The 21,803-nt window shown below is 39.0% G+C and overlaps 1 protein-coding gene across 3 annotated transcripts in view; it reads right to left on the reverse strand.

Moving 5' to 3' along the window:
• Positions 1 to 21,803, reverse strand: part of DDX60 (DExD/H-box helicase 60) — a 60,256-nt gene that overhangs the window by 3,806 nt on the left and 34,647 nt on the right. For all 3 annotated transcript variants that reach the window (XM_044430704.1, XM_044430703.1, XM_044430702.1), the window contains exons 28-36: positions 20,955 to 21,107; positions 19,456 to 19,560; positions 18,204 to 18,404; positions 17,587 to 17,691; positions 16,306 to 16,447; positions 15,163 to 15,284; positions 12,520 to 12,667; positions 9,934 to 10,076; positions 247 to 398 (exon numbers count right to left, since the gene is read on the reverse strand). In XM_044430704.1, the coding sequence (XP_044286639.1) occupies positions 247 to 398; positions 9,934 to 10,076; positions 12,520 to 12,667; positions 15,163 to 15,284; positions 16,306 to 16,447; positions 17,587 to 17,691; positions 18,204 to 18,404; positions 19,456 to 19,560; positions 20,955 to 21,107 (1,271 nt within the window). The remainder of the gene's footprint in view (positions 1 to 246; positions 399 to 9,933; positions 10,077 to 12,519; positions 12,668 to 15,162; positions 15,285 to 16,305; positions 16,448 to 17,586; positions 17,692 to 18,203; positions 18,405 to 19,455; positions 19,561 to 20,954; positions 21,108 to 21,803) is intronic.

Genomic DNA, 21,803 nt, shown 5'->3' on the forward strand with positions numbered 1-21,803 from the left:
AGTGAGAGGTGGAACATAAAAAAAATCTGGGTTGTTAAGCAATCCATAGTTAACCTATGGACTGTAAAAAAGGAAGTGATGAGCACATTGGACACAGCTCATTCCTACTAGATATCAACCATTTGTAGATTAATTAACACACAACCAATGTTACATGAAAAGCAAATTAAATTCAGTATATGCAATGCATTCAGTATTTTGATTATTATATTGATAATGAAATAAGTCAGAAAGAAAGTTACCTACCCATTGTCCTGATTCATTGCTACCAAAGATCCATGTTTATAAAAGTCAAGCAAATATGCATTGATTGGCATTCTTCTTCCCTGATTATCATATTGCTTCAATGGGAGGACAGGAATATTTGCACCAGTAATGCCAATTGTGCGCAGTAGGACCTGCAAAATTAAAATAATTTTCTTTTTAGAACAATTCAGTTACTGAGCAAGTCCATTCATCATACCCTGAATATCCCTGAATCTATAAACAGTCCAGATGGTATCCATAAAATGACTTTCTTGTGCTTCATGAGAGAAAAGTTTTGACTTAAGTTCCGCAAACAGCAGTCTGAAATATTTGCTAATTGACAGGTTTCATCATACATTAAGAATACTGGCATAGGAGACAAGGATGGTGTCAGAACGAGACGGCTGTGATTAACAGAGCTCTGTTATCACTCCGGTATTGCTCGGCAGTCATGGGAGACTCATCTAAGCCCTGTTGAGGCGAAGACAGTTTGCCTGATATTCGTTTGGTTGGTGTGGGACGGCAATCCCATATCCACTGGGAGAAATACAGGCATTTCTCAACCGGGCAACACAGGGGAGCGGGGTTTTAGCCCCTGCAAGATCTCGACATCTGATGGATTAATTAGCTTATTTTAGCCAGATAAACATCAGACGGCTGGTAAGCATTCTTATTTCTTTTTTATTTTTGCAATACTACCTGTGGAAAAGCTACATTTGTTTATAATTGGCTTCAGAAAAAAGAAAAAAAAAAGCCCTCCCGAAGTCTTTAAGTGGCGACTGAAAGGGAGGAGAAAGGAAGACTTTTATCTGAGTTGAAGCCAAAGAAAAAGATTTTTCTTCTAATCTCTCTAAGGGCGAAAATTACTGCTGTGGAAATTAAATGATAGAACGGTAAAATGCAGAGCGATCATTTTGGATAATTGCTTGAACTTCTGCCAAGACTAACTGGACATCTGCCAGGATAATTTTTGTGTTGTGTGGTGTTTTTTTCTCTGCTGTGATGACTTTCTGGTGAGCATGTTTACTTACTTTTTGCAATATTACTTGTGGAAAAACAATATCTGTTATTATTTGGCATAAAGAAGAAGGAAAAGCCCCCTTTGAAGAAGTAAATAACATCTATTGGGGAATTAAGCTGGCGGCCATTTTTGGCTAGTTTCCATTCCTTCTGGGACTTCTGCCAGAAGACACTGATGACATTGTTTCCTTTTTTTAAATAGTATTTGCTGCCACCCAGTGGCTATTGGAATTATTGCAAGTCATTTCCTTTTTTTCTTCTTTTTTTTTACTGATTTATTCAATTTATATTTTTTCTCCCCTCCTTTTTTTTTTTTTTTTTTTTTTTTTATTTTTTTTTTAAATTTTTTTTTTTTCTCCCCTCCTTTTTTTTTTTTTGGTATATTGAAACTTCTTTGGTGAACAACTTTCATTATGAGGAAAACTCAGCCCTCTTCAGCACCCTCCTCAGTTGGTCAAAGTCCAATTCATCAGCCTAAGACAGAAGATGTTGCAAAAAGTTTAAGAGAGTTGCAACCAACGATTTTGGCGATAAAGGCGGCTTTAACAACTGTGTCAACACGGCTGGAAAGCTTATCAAATGAGCAAAAAGAATGACTCGATAAATTGGATAATTCTATTAAAGAGCTGACAACTCAACTATCTGATGTTTGACTTAAAGCGGAACAGAATACACAAAAAATGCAACAAGTATGTGAAAAATTGGAGACAGTAGATAAAGAAATGTACTTAATTAAGCAAACAAATAAGTCAACATGAGATTCAACGGCTGCATTAGAGATGGAGAAGGCATCTTATTATCTAAGATTTCAGAATATACCTGAGGAGAAAAATGAAGACCTATGAGAGCTTATAACTGACATGTTGACGGAGCTTTTAGAAATCGAAAATGAGGTCATGGGTATGGGAATTGACCTTGTTTTTAGGGTCAACTCCACATATACCAGAAAAAAAAAACTTTCAAGAGAAATTCATGTTAAATTTGCTCTAAGGTCCATAAGAGACAATGTTTTGAAGGCCGTACGGGAGAAGCCGTTAAAGAGAGATGATTGTCAGGAGGTGATGGTCCTGAAACAGATACCATGGAGGATTAGAGAGGGACAAAAGAAATATCTATTTCTTACTACCAAACTCATCAAGAAACAGATTATCTTTAGCTGGCTAATACCAGAAGGAATATTTTTCACGTGGAACTCTGTAAGATAGAATTGGATTCAATTTTTAAAGCACAAGAGTTCTATGAGGAATTCAGAGCCATATTGGAAGAGGAGGATCCTGTCATCTCTAAAGAAGGAGAAAAAGGTGCCGAAGCAATGGAAACAACAGTGTACCATTCTGAAGAAGGAGAAATACTGAGGGTTGATTCACAACAAGAAGTACAAACTTTGGACTCAAAGGGGGGGAAAAGGTAGAACTGTAAAGGCAAAGAATAAGTAGATAATTATATTTGAATATGGCTCTTAAAAAGGAAGGGAAAATTGAATTGTTCTCCTTAAATGTTAATGGACTAAATGGACCATCTAAGAGAAGAAGGATTTTTGCTCAACTCCAAAAACGAAAGTTAGATATAATCTGTTTACAGGAAACACATATTAAGGAACAATGTGTTAAACTTCTGGAATGCTTAAAACTGGGGAAATTGTTTGTATCTTCTGCATCGCAAAAGAAAAGAGGTTTAGCATTATATGTTAAAGAAAAATTGGACCCTAAATATATTCTTGCTGATGAGGGTGGTAGGATCTTGATGGTAGAAATTACAATTAAACTTAAAAAGGTGCTCTTAGTGGCAATATATGCACCAAATGACCATCAGGAAACTTTTTACCAAAAATTACATACATTACTTTTGCAAGTGGACTACCGGACTATGTGTGTAATGGGTGATTTTAATGCAATTGTGGATAAGGGAATCGATTACAAGAGTGAAAGTAAGGGAAAAAAGGGTAGGAAGATGCTTCCAAAGTTTTGTTCCAGCTTGATTGAAGAATTCAGATTGATAGATGCCTGGAGGCATAAAAACCCAACTTCTGCCAATTATTCTTTTTACTCAAACACACATAGGTCATGGTCTAGAATTGATATGGTTTGGATAACTCCAGACTTAGTTCCAGATTTAATAGAAGCTGAAATGGAGACAAATGTTTGGGCAGACCATAACCCTGTATCTATATCACTGAAAGGAGCTGCAAGGACACCCAGATGGAGCTTAGATAAAGCATTACTAAAAGATAAAAAATTAGAGAAGAGATAAGCAAAGAAATGCAAATATTCTTTCAAATAAACAAAGCAGAAGAAACTTCTTTACAGAATGTCTGGGATACAGCTAAAGCCTATGTCAGGGGACTAATAATAACTTAGCAAAAATAAAAAGAAAAAGCAAGAGTGAACAACATTAGTAGAAGAACTGAGGAAACGGGAACAAGAACTGCAGGAGGATCCAACAAAAAGAAACCTTAGGGTCCAAATGAATACTTTAAAGCATAAATTGAATCTCTTGGATACAAATGAAATTACTAAGCAAATGAAACTGGCCAAACAGAATTTTTTTGAAAATGCTAATGAACCGGGGAGATGGCTAGCATATAAAGTAAAAAAAGAAAGAGAGAAGATACTGATTTTGAAACTGAAAGATGGAGGACGACTACAGGTACAAAATACACAAATCAAGAAAATAGTTGAAGACTTTTTCGCAAGGTTATACCGAAAGAAGGAGATTCTGATCAAGAAGGCAAAAGAATACATTCGAAAGGGAGACTTACCAAAACTACCAGAAAAGTATCAAAAATTATTGAATCAAGAAGTAACAACTATGGAAATAACATAAGCAATTATGTGTCAAAAGAACGATAAAACCCCTGGTCCGGATGGGCTACCAGCTGAATTTTATAAATCTTTTGAGGGAGTTTTTGCTACATTTTTTAAAGATATATGTAATGAAGCACTGTTAAATGCTAAAATACCAGATACTTGGACAGAGGCAAATATCACATTAATACCGAAAGAAGATATGGACTTACACAGATTCATAATTATAGACCTATAGCATTACTAAATGTGGATTATAAAATTTTTGCCTCTATACTGGCAGAAAGGTTGAAGAAGATTTTAATAGTCTTTATTTAATAGACTTTATTCAGACCAAAATGGTTTCCTGCCTAAAAGACAAATGAAGAACAATCTGAGGACTATCTTGGATATCCTAGAATATTATGAGACACACATGGAAAAATCAATGGCTCTGCTGTTTTTGGATGCCCAGAAAGCCTTTGATAATGTTAATTGGCAATTCATGAAGCAACAGATGGCTCAAATGGAGTTTGGGGGAAAATTCATGAATGCAATCTCAATTATCTATCAAAGACAATTAGCCATGATTTTAATTAATGGAGAACTTACAAGGGCTATAGAGATACAAAAGGGTACAAGGCAAGGATGCCCGTTGTCACCCCTATTGTTCATTCTGACTTTAGAGGTTTTGAATAGAATTGTTAGGGACGACAAGAACATTAAGGGTACTAAAATTAAAGATGAAAATTATAAATTGCAAGCATTTCCAGATGATTTGGTCTTTATAACAGAGGAACCTTTTGTAACAATCCCTAAACTTTTACAATGGATTGAAGAATATGGTGAGGTTACGGGGATGAAAATAAATAAAGAAAAAATGAAACTTTTAGTTAAAAATCTTACGCAAGATCAGAAAAAAAGACTCCAAGAACAAGTGGATTTGCAGATTGTTAAAAAGGTTAAATACTTGGGAATCTATCTTACAGTTAAATGTACAACTTTGAAAAAAGACAATTATGATAAATTATTGAAGGGCATTAAAGGTGATCTGGAAAAATGGGCCAATTTACAATTGTCTTTGATGGGAAGAATAGCACTTGTTAAAATGAACATAGTACCAAAACTTTTGTTTTTGTTCCAAATGAGTCCCGTAAAAATTGATAAAAAAATTTTGAGGATTTAAATCTTCAAATTTTGAGATTTATTTGGAGAAAAAAGAAATCAAGGATTAAATTAAAAATGCTTCAAGAAACCAAAAAGAATGGGGGGTTTGGTCTTCCTGACTGGATGTTGTATTATCAAGCTTCTGTTTTAACGGGGCTAAAAGAATGGATAACTTTGCGAAATAAGAGAATTTTGTATCTTGAAGGTCATGATTTGCAAATGGGTTGGCATGCTTATATGTGGTACGAGAAGGTTAAGTCTCATGGGACTTTTTTAAGTCACTTTATTAGAAGATCATTAATGTCAGTGTGGGAAAAGTTAAAGTCAAAATTGTATAATAAATTACCAAGATGGCTTTCACCTATGGAAGCTTTTGTGTATCCAAATGTATTGAATTTTGAAGGGATCATAAGATATGATGATATTTTGGACAAGGATGGAGGCCTGAAACTGGATAAAGAAATACAAGAACAGGGACTAAATATTTCTTGGTGGTATAAGGTGCAGATGCAATCAAGATATGCTAAAGATTGTAAAATATGGGGGTTTTATAAAGACCTAACAGCCTTTGATCAAGTGATGCTAAAAACAGATGAGAAAATGATTAAAATAATTTATGAGTTCTTACTTGACAGTAAAATGGAAGGGAAACAGGTCAAGGAAACTATGATAACATGGGCACAAAATTTTGGATATAATATTGAATTAGAAAAGTGGCAAAAGCTATGGAAGAGAAACATTAAGGTAACTTTAGCAACTTCGTATAAAGAAAATGTATATAAAATGTTTTATAGATGGTATTTGTCGCCAAGTCGATTAACTAAGATGTTTCCAAATATGTCAAACGGATGTTGGAAATGTAAACATGATGTGGGTACTTTTTACCATATGTGGTGGACCTGTGAATATGTGAAAAAGTATTGGATTAAAATACATAAATGGCTTGAGGAAATGCTACAAAAACCCTTAGCTTTTAAACCTGAAATTTTCTTGTTAGGCATTATACTGGAAAACATTAGCAAACAAGAAATGTATTTGATGCTACATTTAATCACAGCGGTGAGGATTGCACTTGCTCAATACTGGAACAGTGAGGAATTACCCACTGAGAAACTGATTTTAAAAAAGATTCTGGACTGTGCAGAAATGGACAGATTGGCTCTATTACTGAAGGAGAAAGAAGATACTGACTTCTATCAAACTTGGGACCTTTTTTATGATTGGCTGGAGAAAAGGGGCTTGGCTTAGATTTAAAGATGTTTTTAAATTTTTATACATTGATTTGAATTTGATTATAGAATATTAAAAAGATATGTTATAAGGGGCTGACCCAGTACATCCGATGTATTTGATGATTGATGTTTTTAGTTTTTAGTTTAAAAATTTTAATTAAAAAAAAAAAGAATACTGGCATAGTTACCTCTCCTTTTTTCGATGAGAAACTGAAGGCTGTCAACCAGTGCTATTTTATGACATTTTCTCTGCCATGTAAACTTACAGCATATATCCTGTCATTCTTTCAAATTAATATCAATTTAAATAATCTAATAAAAATCTTCAGAAGCATATTCTTTTTTGATTCAGGATATATTTCCTCTACCAGATATACTTCTCATCCAGAACAGATTTAAGAATAACCATGATTAATATCCACAACTATCTTTTTATGATTCTTATGGGTGGTATTTTGTATCGGGGGGGGGGTAGATGGGGAGTTTTATACTGTTTTAAAATTTTATTGTATTTTAATGTGTTTTTATGGAGTCGTCCCTGGCCATGTTGACGGTTGAGTTACCTGGGAAGCGCGTGGGCGCCGCCATTGGGGTGGTCACGGGCAATGGACGTTACAGCGGTGGGGGCTTAACATGCCCACGTAGATGAAGGAGGGACAGATGGCTGAGGAACTTAAGAGCCCATTATCGAGCCTATGCTGTGGCAGTGAGGGCAGCGAAAAAGAAATTCTTCTCCATTTCTATTGCCTCCTCAAACTGCCATCCGGCGGAACTTTTTCGGGTGGTACCAGGGCTGGTCCGTCCTGGCTCTAAGCAAGATCTGGTTCCACCCTCGAAGGCCCACTGTGATGACTTTGCCAAGCATTTCAGGGAGAAAATCGCTCAGATTCGTCACGAGCTAGACTCTACTAGTGATTCAGAGGCTTCTGGGGACATACCAATGTCACTATCTCGTCCAAAATTAATGGATGAATTTCAGTTATTGCGGCCTGATGATGTGGACAAGGTGCTTGGACGAGTACGCCCCACCATTTGCCTATTGGACCCTTGCCCATCTTGGTTAATAAACACCACCAAGCACGGGATTGGGACCTGGATCTTGGAAGTGGTTAATGCCTCTATGAGGGAGGGTCGGGTACCTGCCCCTTTAAAGGAGGCGGTAGTCTGACCAGTCCTGAAGAAAGCGTCACTGGATCCAGAGATGGCCACTAATTATAGACCTGTGGCCAACATCCCGTTTCTGGGCAAGGTGTTGGAGCGGGTGGTGGCGGGACAACTCCAAGCACTCTTGGATGAAACTAATTATCTGGACCCATTTCAGTCCGGCTTCAGACCCGGGTACGGTACTGAATCTGCCTTGGTCGCCCCGTACGATGACCTGTACAGGGGGAGTGCATCCCTTTTGGTTCTCCTGGACCTCTCAGCGGCTTTCAATATCATCGACCATGGTATCCTTCTGGATAGGCTAGCAGGATTGGGGGTCGGAGGCACTGCTTTGCAGTGGTTCCGCTCCTATCTCAATGGCCGATTCCAGAAGGTGGTGCTGGGGGACTATGGCTCTGCACCATGGCAGCTATGCCATGGAGTACCGCAGGGATCCGTTTTGTCCCCTTTGCCGTTTAACGTCTACATGAAACCACTGGGAGAGGTCATCAGGAAGTGTGGGCTGCGGAATCATCAGTATGCTGATGATACCCAGCTCTACCTCTCATTCTCCACCAATCCAGGTGAGGCAGTGGCTGTGCTGAACCGGTGCCTGGCCGAGGTAATGGGCTGGATGAGGGCCAATAAACTGAAGCTCAATCCAGACAAGATGGAGGTCCTGTTGGTTGGCGGATCGGGCTTCGGGGAAGGTGAATTGAACCTAGTCCTGAATGGGGTTGCACTCCCACTTAGGGACAAGGTCCGCAGCTTGGGAGTACTCCTCGACCCAGAGCTTTCACTGGAAGCTCAGGTGACAGCGGTGGCGAGGAGCACTTTCTTTCAGCTTCAGCTGATCCATCAGCTGCGCCCCTACCTGGAGAACGACTGCCTGGCGACAGTGACACACACGTTGGTGACTTCCTGACTTGACTTCTGTAATGCACTCTACATGGGGCTGCCCTTGAAGATGGCCCGGATACTTCAATTGGTTCAAAATACAGCTGCCAGGCTGCTGATGGGGACTGGGCATTATGTTCACATGACTCCAGTTCTCTGTCAGCTTCACTGGCTCCCCATTGAAGTCTGGGCCCAATTCAAGGTGTTGGTGATGACCTATAAAGCCCTTAACGGCTTGGTCCTGGTTACCTGAAGGAGCGCTTATGCGCTTATATATGCCCGCTCGCCCCTTGAGATCAGCGGGAGAGGCCCTTCTCCGGGAACCCTCCGTGAAGGAAATTAGGAGGGTAAGTACTCGGAAGAGGGCTTTCTCTGCGGTGGCGCCCAATCTATGGAATGCACTCCCCAGAGAGGTCCACCTGCCGCCGTCGTTATTTGTTTTTCGGCGCCAGGCAAAGACCTTTTTATTCAAACGGTATTTTAATTGTTAATATTATTTACTTATTTTATTCTTTGGCCAGGGTGACTTAATTTATACAGTTAAATTATATTGTTTTATATGATGTTATTTATGTTTGTGAGCCGCCCCGAGGCTTCGGCGAATGGGGCGGCATAGAAGTTCCCTAAATAAATAAATAAATAAATTATGCTTTCTTTGGATTCAATTTCACTATTGCTTCAGTATCTTTACTAAGCATACTCTCTGATATTTAATTCCAGAAGACTGATTAAATTTTATATTGTCTAGCTAATTCATCTTTATTTTGATTTTTTATATTAAGCACTATGCATATAGATTTTGCAAACATCACTTGATAATTTCACATACCTAAAAAAAACCAATATCATCAGCATATTTTAGGCCTTAAGGTATTTTTCAGTCCATGTGTATTCCTTAAATAGATTGTTTTTCCTTAAAAGCTATTACTAATGGTTCTATGAACATAAAGAGCACCTTTGACTTGTTCCAGCAAATAAACAGAACTCTAGTGACAGATTAATCAATAACAGAATTTTCTCCTATTTGCTTTAAGTACATGCTCTTAATCAATTTTCTAATTATCCCCTAACCCAGTATTGGACCTATCAAAAGCCGATGCAGCATCCATAAATAGTGAGGCTCAGCAGTACAAAATTGAAAAGAAAAAAGAAAATTAATGAAAGGAACAGGATGGAAGTCCTTGCCGATCACCAACTTCAACCAAGCTCAACACAAGACATGCATTCCTGAGGGATGTTGCCCTAAACAGAAAAGTGTCATGCCCATTTTAAAACTTCTTTTCTATCATGTGGCTTTAATTGTACCTTCAGACTAGGATGTTATATATATGGGATGAAATGTTTAATCTCCAAACAGGGAATACAATACAGAGTGTGATCCGTGAATGTTTTCAGATAGTTTTTCAGAATGCTCTTTATACTAGCAGTCAAAGTTTCACACTTACACTATTGATAGTCCTTGCATGCTGCAAATCAATTTCTGAATTTCCTGAGAGGCACACAAAAGGTGATACTGCTGTCCTTCCTGTGTCACAACTCATTAAATGAGATGCAAGTTGAGAGTCGGGTTGTTCTTTACTTGAAAAATCTAATAGAAAATATATACAATGTGAATTTCAGTGGATGCACAACCTTACTATAATCTAATAATAGCAAAAAGCAGCTAATACATAGCAGCACTTCTTTATATTTGAAATCTTCAATTTTCTCACTATTTTTAACCATACAGCCCTTTTGTCATTTTCCCCCATTTTGTCATTTAAGTCCCCTAAACATCTTGATTTGGAAGAGACCAAAAATTATCTAGGAGAGTGGAAACTTCATCCTGTTGAAGTCTACAGCAGCGGGTGTGACTACAGTCAAAAGTAGTTGGAGATAACAGGTGTAACTCATCTTTGTTCAGTACATGAAAGAAAGACATTTGTATCTTGGCATTATCCACCCAATACTTATGCAGGGTTCCTTCCATTTGCTTTGTAGTTGAAGGACAGAGTGGGATGGTGTAAATAATTTCATGAACCCAAACCAAGAGCAGTGAGGGAGCATGGTCTGATGAAGGACTATAGTTTTGTATTTGGCCCGTGATCCAGTTCAACCTCCTGCATAAACATAGAACTAATTGTAACTGTCAGCATACAGCAGCCTGTTCTAAGGGCTGCACACAATTAAGAGGAAGTTGCATCACCCTATGGACTAAACCCAGCATTGTGAACCTTCTTACCTATCTGTTGAGCATGGGCCTTTGAAGAGGGGAAACCTGCACACAGAGTGCTTGATGTCCATCACAGTAGCAGGGAAGAAAGTGCCTATATTAGAATTTGGGGAACTGAAAGCTCCAGGGAATTCTTAGAGAAGTAAGACTCTGAGGAAGAGCAAAAGCTTCAGGGAAGAGTATAAGAGATCTGAGAATTACATGTACATAAGAGCTTCAGGGAATTCTATGCACAAAGGAACCCTGGGGAAGGCAGCATGCACAGTTTCATGTGCATAACCTCCCCCTCTTCAACTGTCCATTGTGGAAAGGGCAGGGAGCTGCATTATATAGCCTGGGATCAGGTTCATTTCTAACTCCAGAAAAAAATAGTAGTTTTCAGCATAGATTTTTTCCCAGGGAATCAAACTAAACCTAGGTGGAAAACTGATTGATTTTTAGTTGTTCTTTAAATAAACCATCTGTGTGCCTCATTGCTAACAAACATTAGATCCCCTTATTGTTAATGGTGTACTTATGCTCAACCATTGTCTGTTGAACTACATTCCTAACATGGCATGAAAAATTTCTAAAAAATGTCAAGCAATTTCTTGAAATGTGAATGCTAGTCCCTTCTGCAACAAATTATTCATATTCTTGCATGCATTAAAAACAATTATAAAGAACTGCCACGTTTGTACTTCTGCTGGTTCCCATTTTAAATTTTACCATGGGGTTAAATTCTCCAAGATGGGATTTATCTGTTTTGTTGCAACTTGCAATTCTAATGTATGTGTAATGTTTGAAAACAAATAAGGAAATGTATGCTACTGGATTACATGAGACATCATTGTACAATGAACTGGTACAGAAAGAGACAATAATCAATTAATGGTTTTGGCATATGATAGGAATAAAAATTGTTATGTTAACCCTGAGTCATGTTGAAATCAGTCATTAGCTTCATTTCCACCTAGGACTTTAAAGTTACCCTTTGGCCCTCAATAGCAGATTAATACCGTCAAAAATGCTGTGTGAGAATATTTTAATGAATTTTTGCTATTTTTTATAGTTGTTCATTGCTAATGTTTGTAATAAATTCATAACCTTGATATATTTGATTTAAATTGGTTTTTTAATAACTTCAGTTGTTATCAGTCCTATACACATCTATTCAGAAGTAAACCCAATTAATCCCCATTGAGTTTCTCCCAAATAAGTGTTGCAGGATTGTGTCTTAAATCAATTTTTACCTTTCCCCCTTATTGGGGTCCTTAAATACAGAAATGTACTACCTTTCCCATAACTCTGTGGCTTCAATTCCAAGAGCTTATTTACTTTCACTTGGTTAAATCCAGTGTCAAGCTAGCAGATGCCCACTAGCATGAGGGGACTTTCTCCTTCCCCTGATTCCTTCCTCTATATTGTCTGAAAAAATGCCCCAGAGAATTTTCTGGCCATCTGGAGCAGGTTTTCAGGTTGTGGGGAGAGGCTGGAATCAGCCTTCCCACCAGCTGAATAACACCATTAGATTAACTCATTGTTATCAGCCTCTTTTCATATCTTAAAGCATTGGCTTTGTGGTTGGCTGCATTTGGGAGAAGAAAATACTGGCAGTTGGGGTCACATGCTAAACCTAGAAGAAAATGAATTTAAGATCCACTGGGTAGCCATTGTGACATCATGCCCAGCAATTATGAGATTTCATGCCCAGTTTGTATTTGGATTTTGAATTCCTCAGCGCAAACAGTACATGTTACACTATCAAAGCCCCAGCTACTTGTCTACCAGAAAAATATAGATCTATTTTATTGTAATGGAAGAAACGATCCTTGCTTACCAAGTTCTGAAAGTGGAAGTTGATATTCTTGCTTCATGTCAGCTAGAGCAGAAACAATCTGCAAAAACTGTCCAAAATTCTCTTCTATTTTGCAGTTGTATTCTTTCAAAGCAGCTGCAAAATCTTCAGGGAGATCTTCTAGAAATACCTAAAGGCATCAGACTATTTGTTTGGGAACTAATTTTCAACCTTAAAATGCTTTTTCACTTTCACATTCAGAGATGTAAAATTTTCTGAAAAAATAACTCAATAACCAAAACTGCATGTACCTAATGAGAGCACGCAAATAAGAGAAGTGCTACTCACAATGTTAACTAAGCACATGTATCTTAGTTTTTGCTATCTGAGGAGTAGGGAAAAACAGTGTAATTAAAACAAAAAAGGGGCATATGGACAAAACAGTGTTTCATGCAGAGCTGGTATGCTCACATGATGTCAGCAAATCCTAGGTGCAGGAATGCGTCTTAAGTTTAAGTGCTGTATATGTGTACAATTTACACAAGAATGATAATTCTAGTCTGTCTTCTACAAAAATCTCTGTATTTTACAGGTGAAACATGGTAGAGGTGTTTAGAAGTAAGTATAGTGTGAAGAAAGTGGAGAGAAATACATTTTTTCTTTCTGTCCCATAATACTAGAAACCCAGGGTGCTCCCATGAAGCTGATTCATGGGAGGTTTAGGACACTGCCTCCATGATTAGAGGCAGCCTGCCTGTATACCCAGTTGCTGAGGTGTTTGGGCAGGCAGACCTCTCGTACCCATCCTGCTAGGCAGCTGGTTTGCCAGTGTGCAAACAGAGTGCTGGGCAGGATGGTCTTTGGTGTCCAGCATGGCTTTCCTTATGTTCTTATGAGTAAGCAGAAGCTTGTCTTCGTAAACAGTGAACAGCTTGTCTTCACTCATTCCAAAAGGTTCAACATTTCTTACACAAAGATTCTTAGAGGAAATGCCCCTCCAATTTTCACTTTTGATGTTGGGAAAGGTTCCACCCGGCACCCCCAGACCTTCATATCTCTATGCTTCATTTTCGGAATAAAATACAAAGGCTGACTTCCATTGACAGTTATTGTGATCTATATTTACAGCTGTACCCATAAATTGTGTATTGTGATTGTGGTAATGAAGTATTAGACTATAATTGACTGAGGCTGTATAATGGTCCACTTGTCCAGGGAGATAACTATCGAGCTTTTGTTATTGTTGTTAGCTTGGTTAGGATTACAATAAAATAAGAAAAGCCATGCTGGATCAGACCAAGTCCAGCATTCAATTCATAGAATGGCAAACTATCAAGGATATGAATACAACAGCCCCCTCCTGCTCAAGTTCCTTAGCAACTTGTGGATAAAGGCATGCTACCTCTGACACCAGAGGTTAAATACAACTAGTAGCCACTGATGGCTTTCTCCTCCATGAATTAGTCCAATCCCCTTTTAAAGCCCTCCAAATTGGTGGCCATCACAACGGCTTGTGGAAGTGAATTCCACAGTTTAATAGTGCTGTGTGAAGAAATACTTCCTTGCATCTGTCCTGAATCTCCCACCAATCAATTTCATGGGATCACCCTGGGTTCCACTTTTATGGTAGAGGTAGAAAAATGTCTCCTTCTCCACCTACTACACCCCATACATAATTTTGAACATTTCTGTCATGTCTTCCCTTACATGACTTCTTTCTAAACTAAACAATCTCAGCTGGAGTTGAGGTGCCTTCTCCGCACTTTTTGCTGGTGTGTCATCTTTTTTTAGGTGCAGCAAACAGAACTGTACAGAGTATTCTAAGTGCAGTCACTCATATAGGAGATGAGTGAAAATAAAAAAGTGTCACAGAATTTAAGGAGGCAAACCCAGAAAAATGAAGGAAGGGTACATAAGTGTGCAATGAACTGGAGAGCGGCTGCAAAAACAGATTGACATTAGGACCCCTTTGGGCCCTGGGCCTCAAAAGGAGGACTGAGGGGCAGCGGGTGGTGAATGGCATGGAGGAGGCCGAGCAGTGGAGGCACGCAGTGTGCACATGATGAAGTGCTGGGGGCAGGAAGCCACCAGCAGGCTGCGAGGCCTATTTGAGGTCCTGTGCCACAACTGTGAGGCCCTGTGAGGCCTCTTGGGCCTCTAGCATTATGGTGAGTTGTATTAATTAATTCATTATTTCTGTTATTATTACATTGTAATATATAAAGTGCACAATTAATGTAATATACTTGAATCATCCTGAAGCCACTCCTCCCCCCGATCTGTGGAAAAACTGTCTTCCATGAAATCGGTCCCTGGTGCAAAAAGGCTGGGGACTGCTGCAATAGACAGTTCAAGTGAGCAAGAACCTTGAACTAATCAGACAATTCTTTGTCTACTGGATTCCAGTGTTATAATCTGAATCATGTTGCAGAATGAAAGTACAGAACCAGACGTTGCTTCCTTGTACCAATATCCATCATATAAACATGATTCATTGTTCTATTTATTGTGTAGAAAGCACCAAGAAATTGAAATGAAAAGAGTAGTATTTATACAGAATGGGTAACATTCAGACTCCTCAGTTCACCTTTGATCAGTTTTTTGTTCTATCCCCTTATTTGAATATGAACAGCTAGTATCCTTTTCCATTTTTCTCAGGGGCAAATGCATACAATTTAATCTTACCTTTGATTGATAAAATTTCCTTGTAGACTTGAGAATAGCAGCTGGTAGGGTTCTTCTTCCAAAAAGATGTGCCAGTACTAGCACCAGCTTTTCCATCACATCCTCTGAAAAAACCTTTGATCCTATTTTGATATAGAAACTCAAGTCATACCAAATCATTTTTAAAATACACAAACTGCTACAGTTTAATGAGCATGCTTACCACAGCCAGCTGTCAGCACTGGATAGAAATGTGTGACCACTGCATAAGGATTGCAGTGGCTTAGAAGTAATTAGGTTTTACAGATAAATTGCATGATCAAATAGTGTTCCCAGTATTTGTTTCTGAATGCATGCAGCATTTGTTTTTATTGAGTGCACCACATGCAAAGAAAAAAAAATCACTGGGAATTCATTTCCCTTCATAAATTAAAGAATAGTGATTGCAATGGATTTATTTCTAAGAACAAAACAATACATGCAGACCTAGCTTCTGGTTCACTTCAGTCTGAACTGGGACTAACAAGTCATTGAAAACCTTCTACTTGACAATGATGTCAGAATCTATCAGTTCCTCCTTGAAGACACAGAGAATGAATTGGTTGTTCCTGATATAGTTCAACATCTGAAGCTGAGCATGAGAGGCCACTTAATAGCAGGAAAAGCAGTATACAAATGCAACCAATGAACAAGAACTACAGTATTAAACCAAAAAGGGATCAATCTGAAGACATATGCAAGCAATGCCAAGAAGTTCTACTTACTGGGGTGTCTCCCCCTCTCTCAAAATAAATATAAAGAAGGTAAGGGTGTGTGCCTATCACCTTTATTTAATTCTGGGTGCCCAACTCCCACAATGCAAGTTGAGTTGATGAGAGCTGAAGCCCAACAATATCCATATAGTAACAGTCCCCAACCTCTGCTTTAGATGGCAACTCTGCACTTGCATCTGCTGGTCCCCTTTGTTCTAGTACATTCAGTCCTCTTGCCACATGGCCAAGCACTTTGACAGAGCTCAGCTTTCCTCATTCCCCCTGCCCAGAATGGAGGTAGACTCCAACGCAGGATTATCTGGCGTGAGCAATCATGTGCCCTTCACTCTTCCCTTCCTAAAAGAAAACAGGGAGGGGGGAAGGCCCTTGCCCTGGGCCCATTGAGAATTACCTTGCTTGATTGGTTGGCACAGCTTGTGGAACAACCCTTTGACAAGAAATTCAACTAGAATGATGTTGGAAGGTTCGTGGTAATGCAAATGAGTCACAAGTCCAGAAAATCCTGTAGTATTACCACACTGATCCAGATATCCCTAAAATATGAAACACTGAATGTATTTACATGGCTTTCTTACCATAACTTAAGAGGCAAGCTAAAATATACCCTCTCCTCATTTTGATCTTACAAGCCTACAAAAAATACTTTCAAGATTGCATACGATTGTATGAATGGTATACAATAATGATACAAATCTCTTAAAAGTGTAATCATCATCAGTGATTAGCTGAAGCCAAGATTCTCATTTTGTTCCATATGACATATTTTGTTTTGCACAGTTTTGAAGGCTGAGGTGCTGAGCTGTGTATTACAGCTAGAACAAAAGTTGCCTGAAATGGAGAAATGCTTATCATGCGTGGCAGAGCAAATGGCTTTATCTAGATAGCCATGGATTAATTTGGAGTCCCAACTCTGATCATAGGAAAAGTGCCTCAAGGTTGGAATGGGAACTCTGACTACAGGTCACGCTAACTCCTCCTTTGTAACCAAGGCAGTTCTCTTCATACCAGTTGTTGCTCTGAGGTTGCAAAACTGACTTTGGAGCAATCACTTGGGGACAGGGACTGGAGAAGCAAAGAACTGTCATCCTGTGAGGAATCCTGGTGCTGCCTCTGGTCCTCTCCTAAATAGTATTTTGGAGCCATTTTGGAGGACAGGAGCAGTGCCAAGGAAATCCCTTCTACCCTCCATGTCTGTAATCCTCCAAGTTTGGAGGGTTACAAGGATATACTTTGGTTCTTGTCGCCCATGACCACCATTTTCCCCAGAATGCATTGGGAATAACAATATGTACCATCAGTTCAGAAACTTTCTGATAAGGAAAAATGGCTACTTCCAATTTTGTCTGAGAACTTGGCTTCTGCCACCACATGTGGCAAAAAAACTACATCCCCTCCCAGACATTAAAAAAAACCCCAAACATGAAGCTGCCACCAGTGCATGTCACCACATTAAATATAACTCCCCATCCAAACTTTTGAAAACATTTAATAAACAGACAAAATGTCCTCTACCCTGAATTCTCCACCTGCAGGGTAACAAATGTCAAAAGAACATCCTGTTTAAATCTACAAATGCACACCCATGTCCATGAGGAACTCTGTATCATATAATGGTGGTACATAAAATGCAAGATCAAATGATGTGATTGAATAAGAAGATTTGAAACCTTACCTCCTTCACAAGAAACTGTAAAGAAAACAAAAAATACAGCTTCAACATCTCCAGCTTCCTTGGGTGTTTGAAGGAAAGAAGTGAATGCTTCAGTATTGACAAAACCTTTCAAAGGAAAAAAGTAGTTAATACATTGCCAACATATGAGTTAAAGGTTGGAGAACCTGTGGAACTCATGTACCTCTGACTGTATACTTAGAGCACAATCCTATCCAGATACCCATAAGCCCCTGAACACAGAGGCTTATGGGTATCCAATGCAGCAGTGGAGGAGATCACCACCTCCCCATGCTTAAGCTCTACGTTTTCCTTAGACTTTTTTTCCCTGCCTAGCTGGAGAAGCTCAGAGGAGAAATGAAGGAAGCCAGACTGGTTTCATGATAGCTCATTCAATGGGGCTTACTCCTGGGTGAATGGATACAGGATTACCACTTCAGAGGCAGGTTAATTTACATAATCCTGTGCATGTTGTGATGAAAAGTGGTCCTACAAGCATGGCTGGTTTAGAAATGCAGGAACTTTAAGTAAGGAACTTTAAATGGTACCTTTAAGTAAGGAAGGTTTCATAAATTGTATTCATTAAGTATGGATTGTTTTCATGAAAGAGTCAGGATTACCTTTGCCTTTGCATCTGCTTTATTATCTGCTTTTGAAGCCAGAAGCATGAGTCTCAGTATCAAAGAAATGCCCAGAGGAAACTGTCCTCTAAGTTCAGGCACATTTGATTTAATCAGCTTTTCTATTTTAGGTAATGGGATGTCATAGAAATATACATTCCCCAACAAATCTTGGCCACGTCGTCCAGCCCTTCCAGACATCTAGGAAGAAGCAGACAAAATTAGAAGCCTAAGAAAATAATTAAGCAAAAACTGGGTGTTGTTTAGATGCTATTCTTATCAAAATACAATATTTTTTTCTCTTTATATCAATCTATTCTACAGGTTGAAGGCAAAACCAGACTTGTTGCTTAAGAGTGCAATTTTATATATGCCTCAGTCAGAGTAATACAAAGGATCTTCCTTTAGATGATAATGGGTAAGACTACTAAATCTAGATTACAAAATTACTTAATTGCACCTTTTCCTGGAGGTCCTCTACAGCAACCAAGTCTCAGATCACTTATGCCAGTTCAGAAAGAGTCTGTTGAGCAATTGAATGGTTAATCCGGCAACAGAATTATAAGTTGTCCAATACCAGATACAGACACTTGAAACTGGGACTCGGGGATCTTGGAAAGAACAGGGACATTTGCTTTGCGTAGTTCTTGTTTCTAAAGGTCTATTTCAGGGGTCCTCAAACTTTTTTACCAGAGGGCCAGATGAAAGCTGCCGGTGCTGGACACAGGCCAGAAAAGTGGTGCTGGCGCGGGGGTGGCGCATGTGGGTACACAACAAGGTGAGGTGCGGGGGGGGGGGACGTGGCGGGGGGAGCCAAGGCGGGCATTCGTCACGAGGCAGGTATACAGGGCAGCAGCTTGCTCGCTTGGAAATCATGTTCTCCAAGTGAGCAAACCGCTCGTTTTCTCTGAGTGAGGAAACTGTTCATTTTCTCCGAGTGAGCAAACCACGCGCGGGGCGGGCGGGCGGGCATGGCAGGTCCAAATGGGCATGGTGGGCCGGATCCGGCCCCTGGGCTGTAGTTTGAGGACCCATGGTCTAGTTCTTTGGAAGGATACCCCACAGTTAGTTTTCCAGGCATCTGTGTGTCTTATCATGCACATTAAAAATCATCTTACTGATCAGTCAGAACATGCATTCATAAAAACATAATAAATAAATATTTATTAATGCCTTGCAGCTCTCAAACAGCTTGACATTTATTCTTCCTTTGAGCAAGACTGGCCACTCCTGGTCTTTAGTATCTCATTACCTGTCTGTAGTTCAATGCATCCAAATATACAGAATTTCGCACAAAAACAACAGATTTACATGGCATGTTGACTCCCAAAGCCAAGGTTCCTGTAGCTGTTACCACCTTTAAAATTAAAATAAATTACTTATAATTTTAAAAATTGGCAATTAAATTGAGTGATCATAATAAATGAAGTACCACTTCTTGCTACATAGACAAGAACAAAGTAGGGCTGGGAGAATCAGAACAGTAAAGAACAATATCAAAAACACTGAACAGTCTGAATTGAACTCTAGTTACTGAAGTCCATTGGAACTGAAACTAAAGAAATCTATATTTTTTCCAAGGATGAAAATCTTTAAAAACATTTAAAGGGAAAAATAAAGTATATAACCTAAAAATACATCTGTGTAATATAAAAAAATCCCATTCCTGCATAAGTCAAATTGTTGAAAGCCAGCCCACAAACACAAATGGATCATGCATGTTTAATATCACTGCTGCTATATTTAAAAATGCATGTAAAACTGGTGGAATAAAGATGCCTGGATTAGACCAAATCAATTAGAAGCTTTACATTTATCCCATCCATGCATGAACTAAATGAAATAATCAAAGAGAAGTATGACTGAACAACAACTGAATCGGACAGAAGAAAAATAGCAGATCCAATTTCTTTCTTTCTTTCATGCTTTCCTTTCTTCTATTATCACACACTCACAGTGCCTGTGGGGACACTCCTGCCTTTGTCCACCAACTCAGACATATGCCTGTACATTAATTGCACAAGAAGAACTTGATCTATGGGCTTCCATATGCCAAAGAAAGAAAAACACCTATCAGGATTGCTGCTGAAACTCAATTTAAATGTGACACTGGATGTATGAAAAACCTTTCCAATACAGAATTCCTCACATCCACAGATATGCTGTAACTGGATCATCCTTCCTTTTATTTCAGTATTAGCAAGCCAGAAGAATGTCCACTCAGCAGTGGAATCCTGCAGTGTTGATAGCACCCATGCAGTAGACAGAGACTCCAAGTACATGAAGCCAGCTACACAGAACTCATTAAGCTTTATAACCACACACAAAACAGCATCATTTTTATGAGACATGGCTGATGAGGAAAGGAAAGGAGCAGTCAAGCCAGCAAGTCCTCTTCCTTTTTGGAACTCTCATGTTCTTGTTCTGCAAACTTCCTGTCCTCATCACCAGATATAAGCCATTTTAGCAATCCCAATGTTGTTGGACTGTTTGTCCCACAGCATTGGCTATGCTGGCCAGGGTGGATGGTAGTTACAGTTCTTTAGATCTGTAGGGTCACACATTTCCCTACTCCATGCCCTACATTCTATTGATATATCAAACTTAAAAAGAGAAGCTGATAAGGGCTCCCAAGGAAGCCTGGAAAATATTAAAATAAACCCCAACACAAATATCCAAGTACGCTTAAAAAGTGGGCAATTGGTACAGCTGCTATTATATTGTGGAAAGGTATGAGGAAAGTTAGTGTACCTGGATAAATCCCTTCCTGAAAAGCATCTCCACCATCTGCCTTCCTTTCTGCTCCACAGATGCATGGTGATATCCAATGCCTCTTAATGCCAATTTTTTCAGCATGCTGTGTTTTCTTAGAAATCGTGCTCGATGAAATATCTGGTCCAAAAACTAAGAAGAAAAATATAACTTTGAAAATATGCTTGCACACTTACAAAAAAAAGAAAAGAAATTACAGATAGTGTACATTTCCATGTCAGATTCCAAGGGACAGGTAATTTTTTAAGAAACGAGTGCATATCCATAAAAAAATAGAACATTCCATCACAGAGTTTATCTGTATTCTCCCTGCAAAAGGAGCCAACTATTGGACATTGCCAAAACATGAAAGAGAAGCATTAGCTACATCAGCAACAATTGGATAAACCCTTACTGAAAACATGTAAGTGTGCAGTAAATGTTGTTTTCTCTGGAGGCTGTCAGTTGGGAGCAGTCTTAAACTTTGAGATATACAACTGCAGTTCATCCCCTGGAATGAAAGGACTCTATCTGACCTGCATCTCCCCCAGCAGAATGCATCTCCCAAAAGACATGCCTGAGAATTATGCCTCAAAATCATATTTTCTACACAGTTGCCTTAAACATCAGATCAGTAACACAACAGGGTTTATGAAAGGCTACATTTTGCATTCTATCATAGTAAAGGTATCAAACCAGGAATCTGAAAATGGTGGCAACTATTAGGTGCTTGGAATGAAATCAACTGCAGCAGGCTTGCACAACTAGGTCCTTGCACAAGCAGTAACATGGGAGCTGCCACGGTACAGCTTCTTCCCATGCTACACGGTTAGTATGAGAAGCCGCTGC

This window comes from Varanus komodoensis, unplaced genomic scaffold (assembly GCF_004798865.1).
Source record: "Varanus komodoensis strain SLA01 unplaced genomic scaffold, ASM479886v1 scaffold21, whole genome shotgun sequence".
Lineage (NCBI taxonomy): Eukaryota > Metazoa > Chordata > Lepidosauria > Squamata > Varanidae > Varanus > Varanus komodoensis.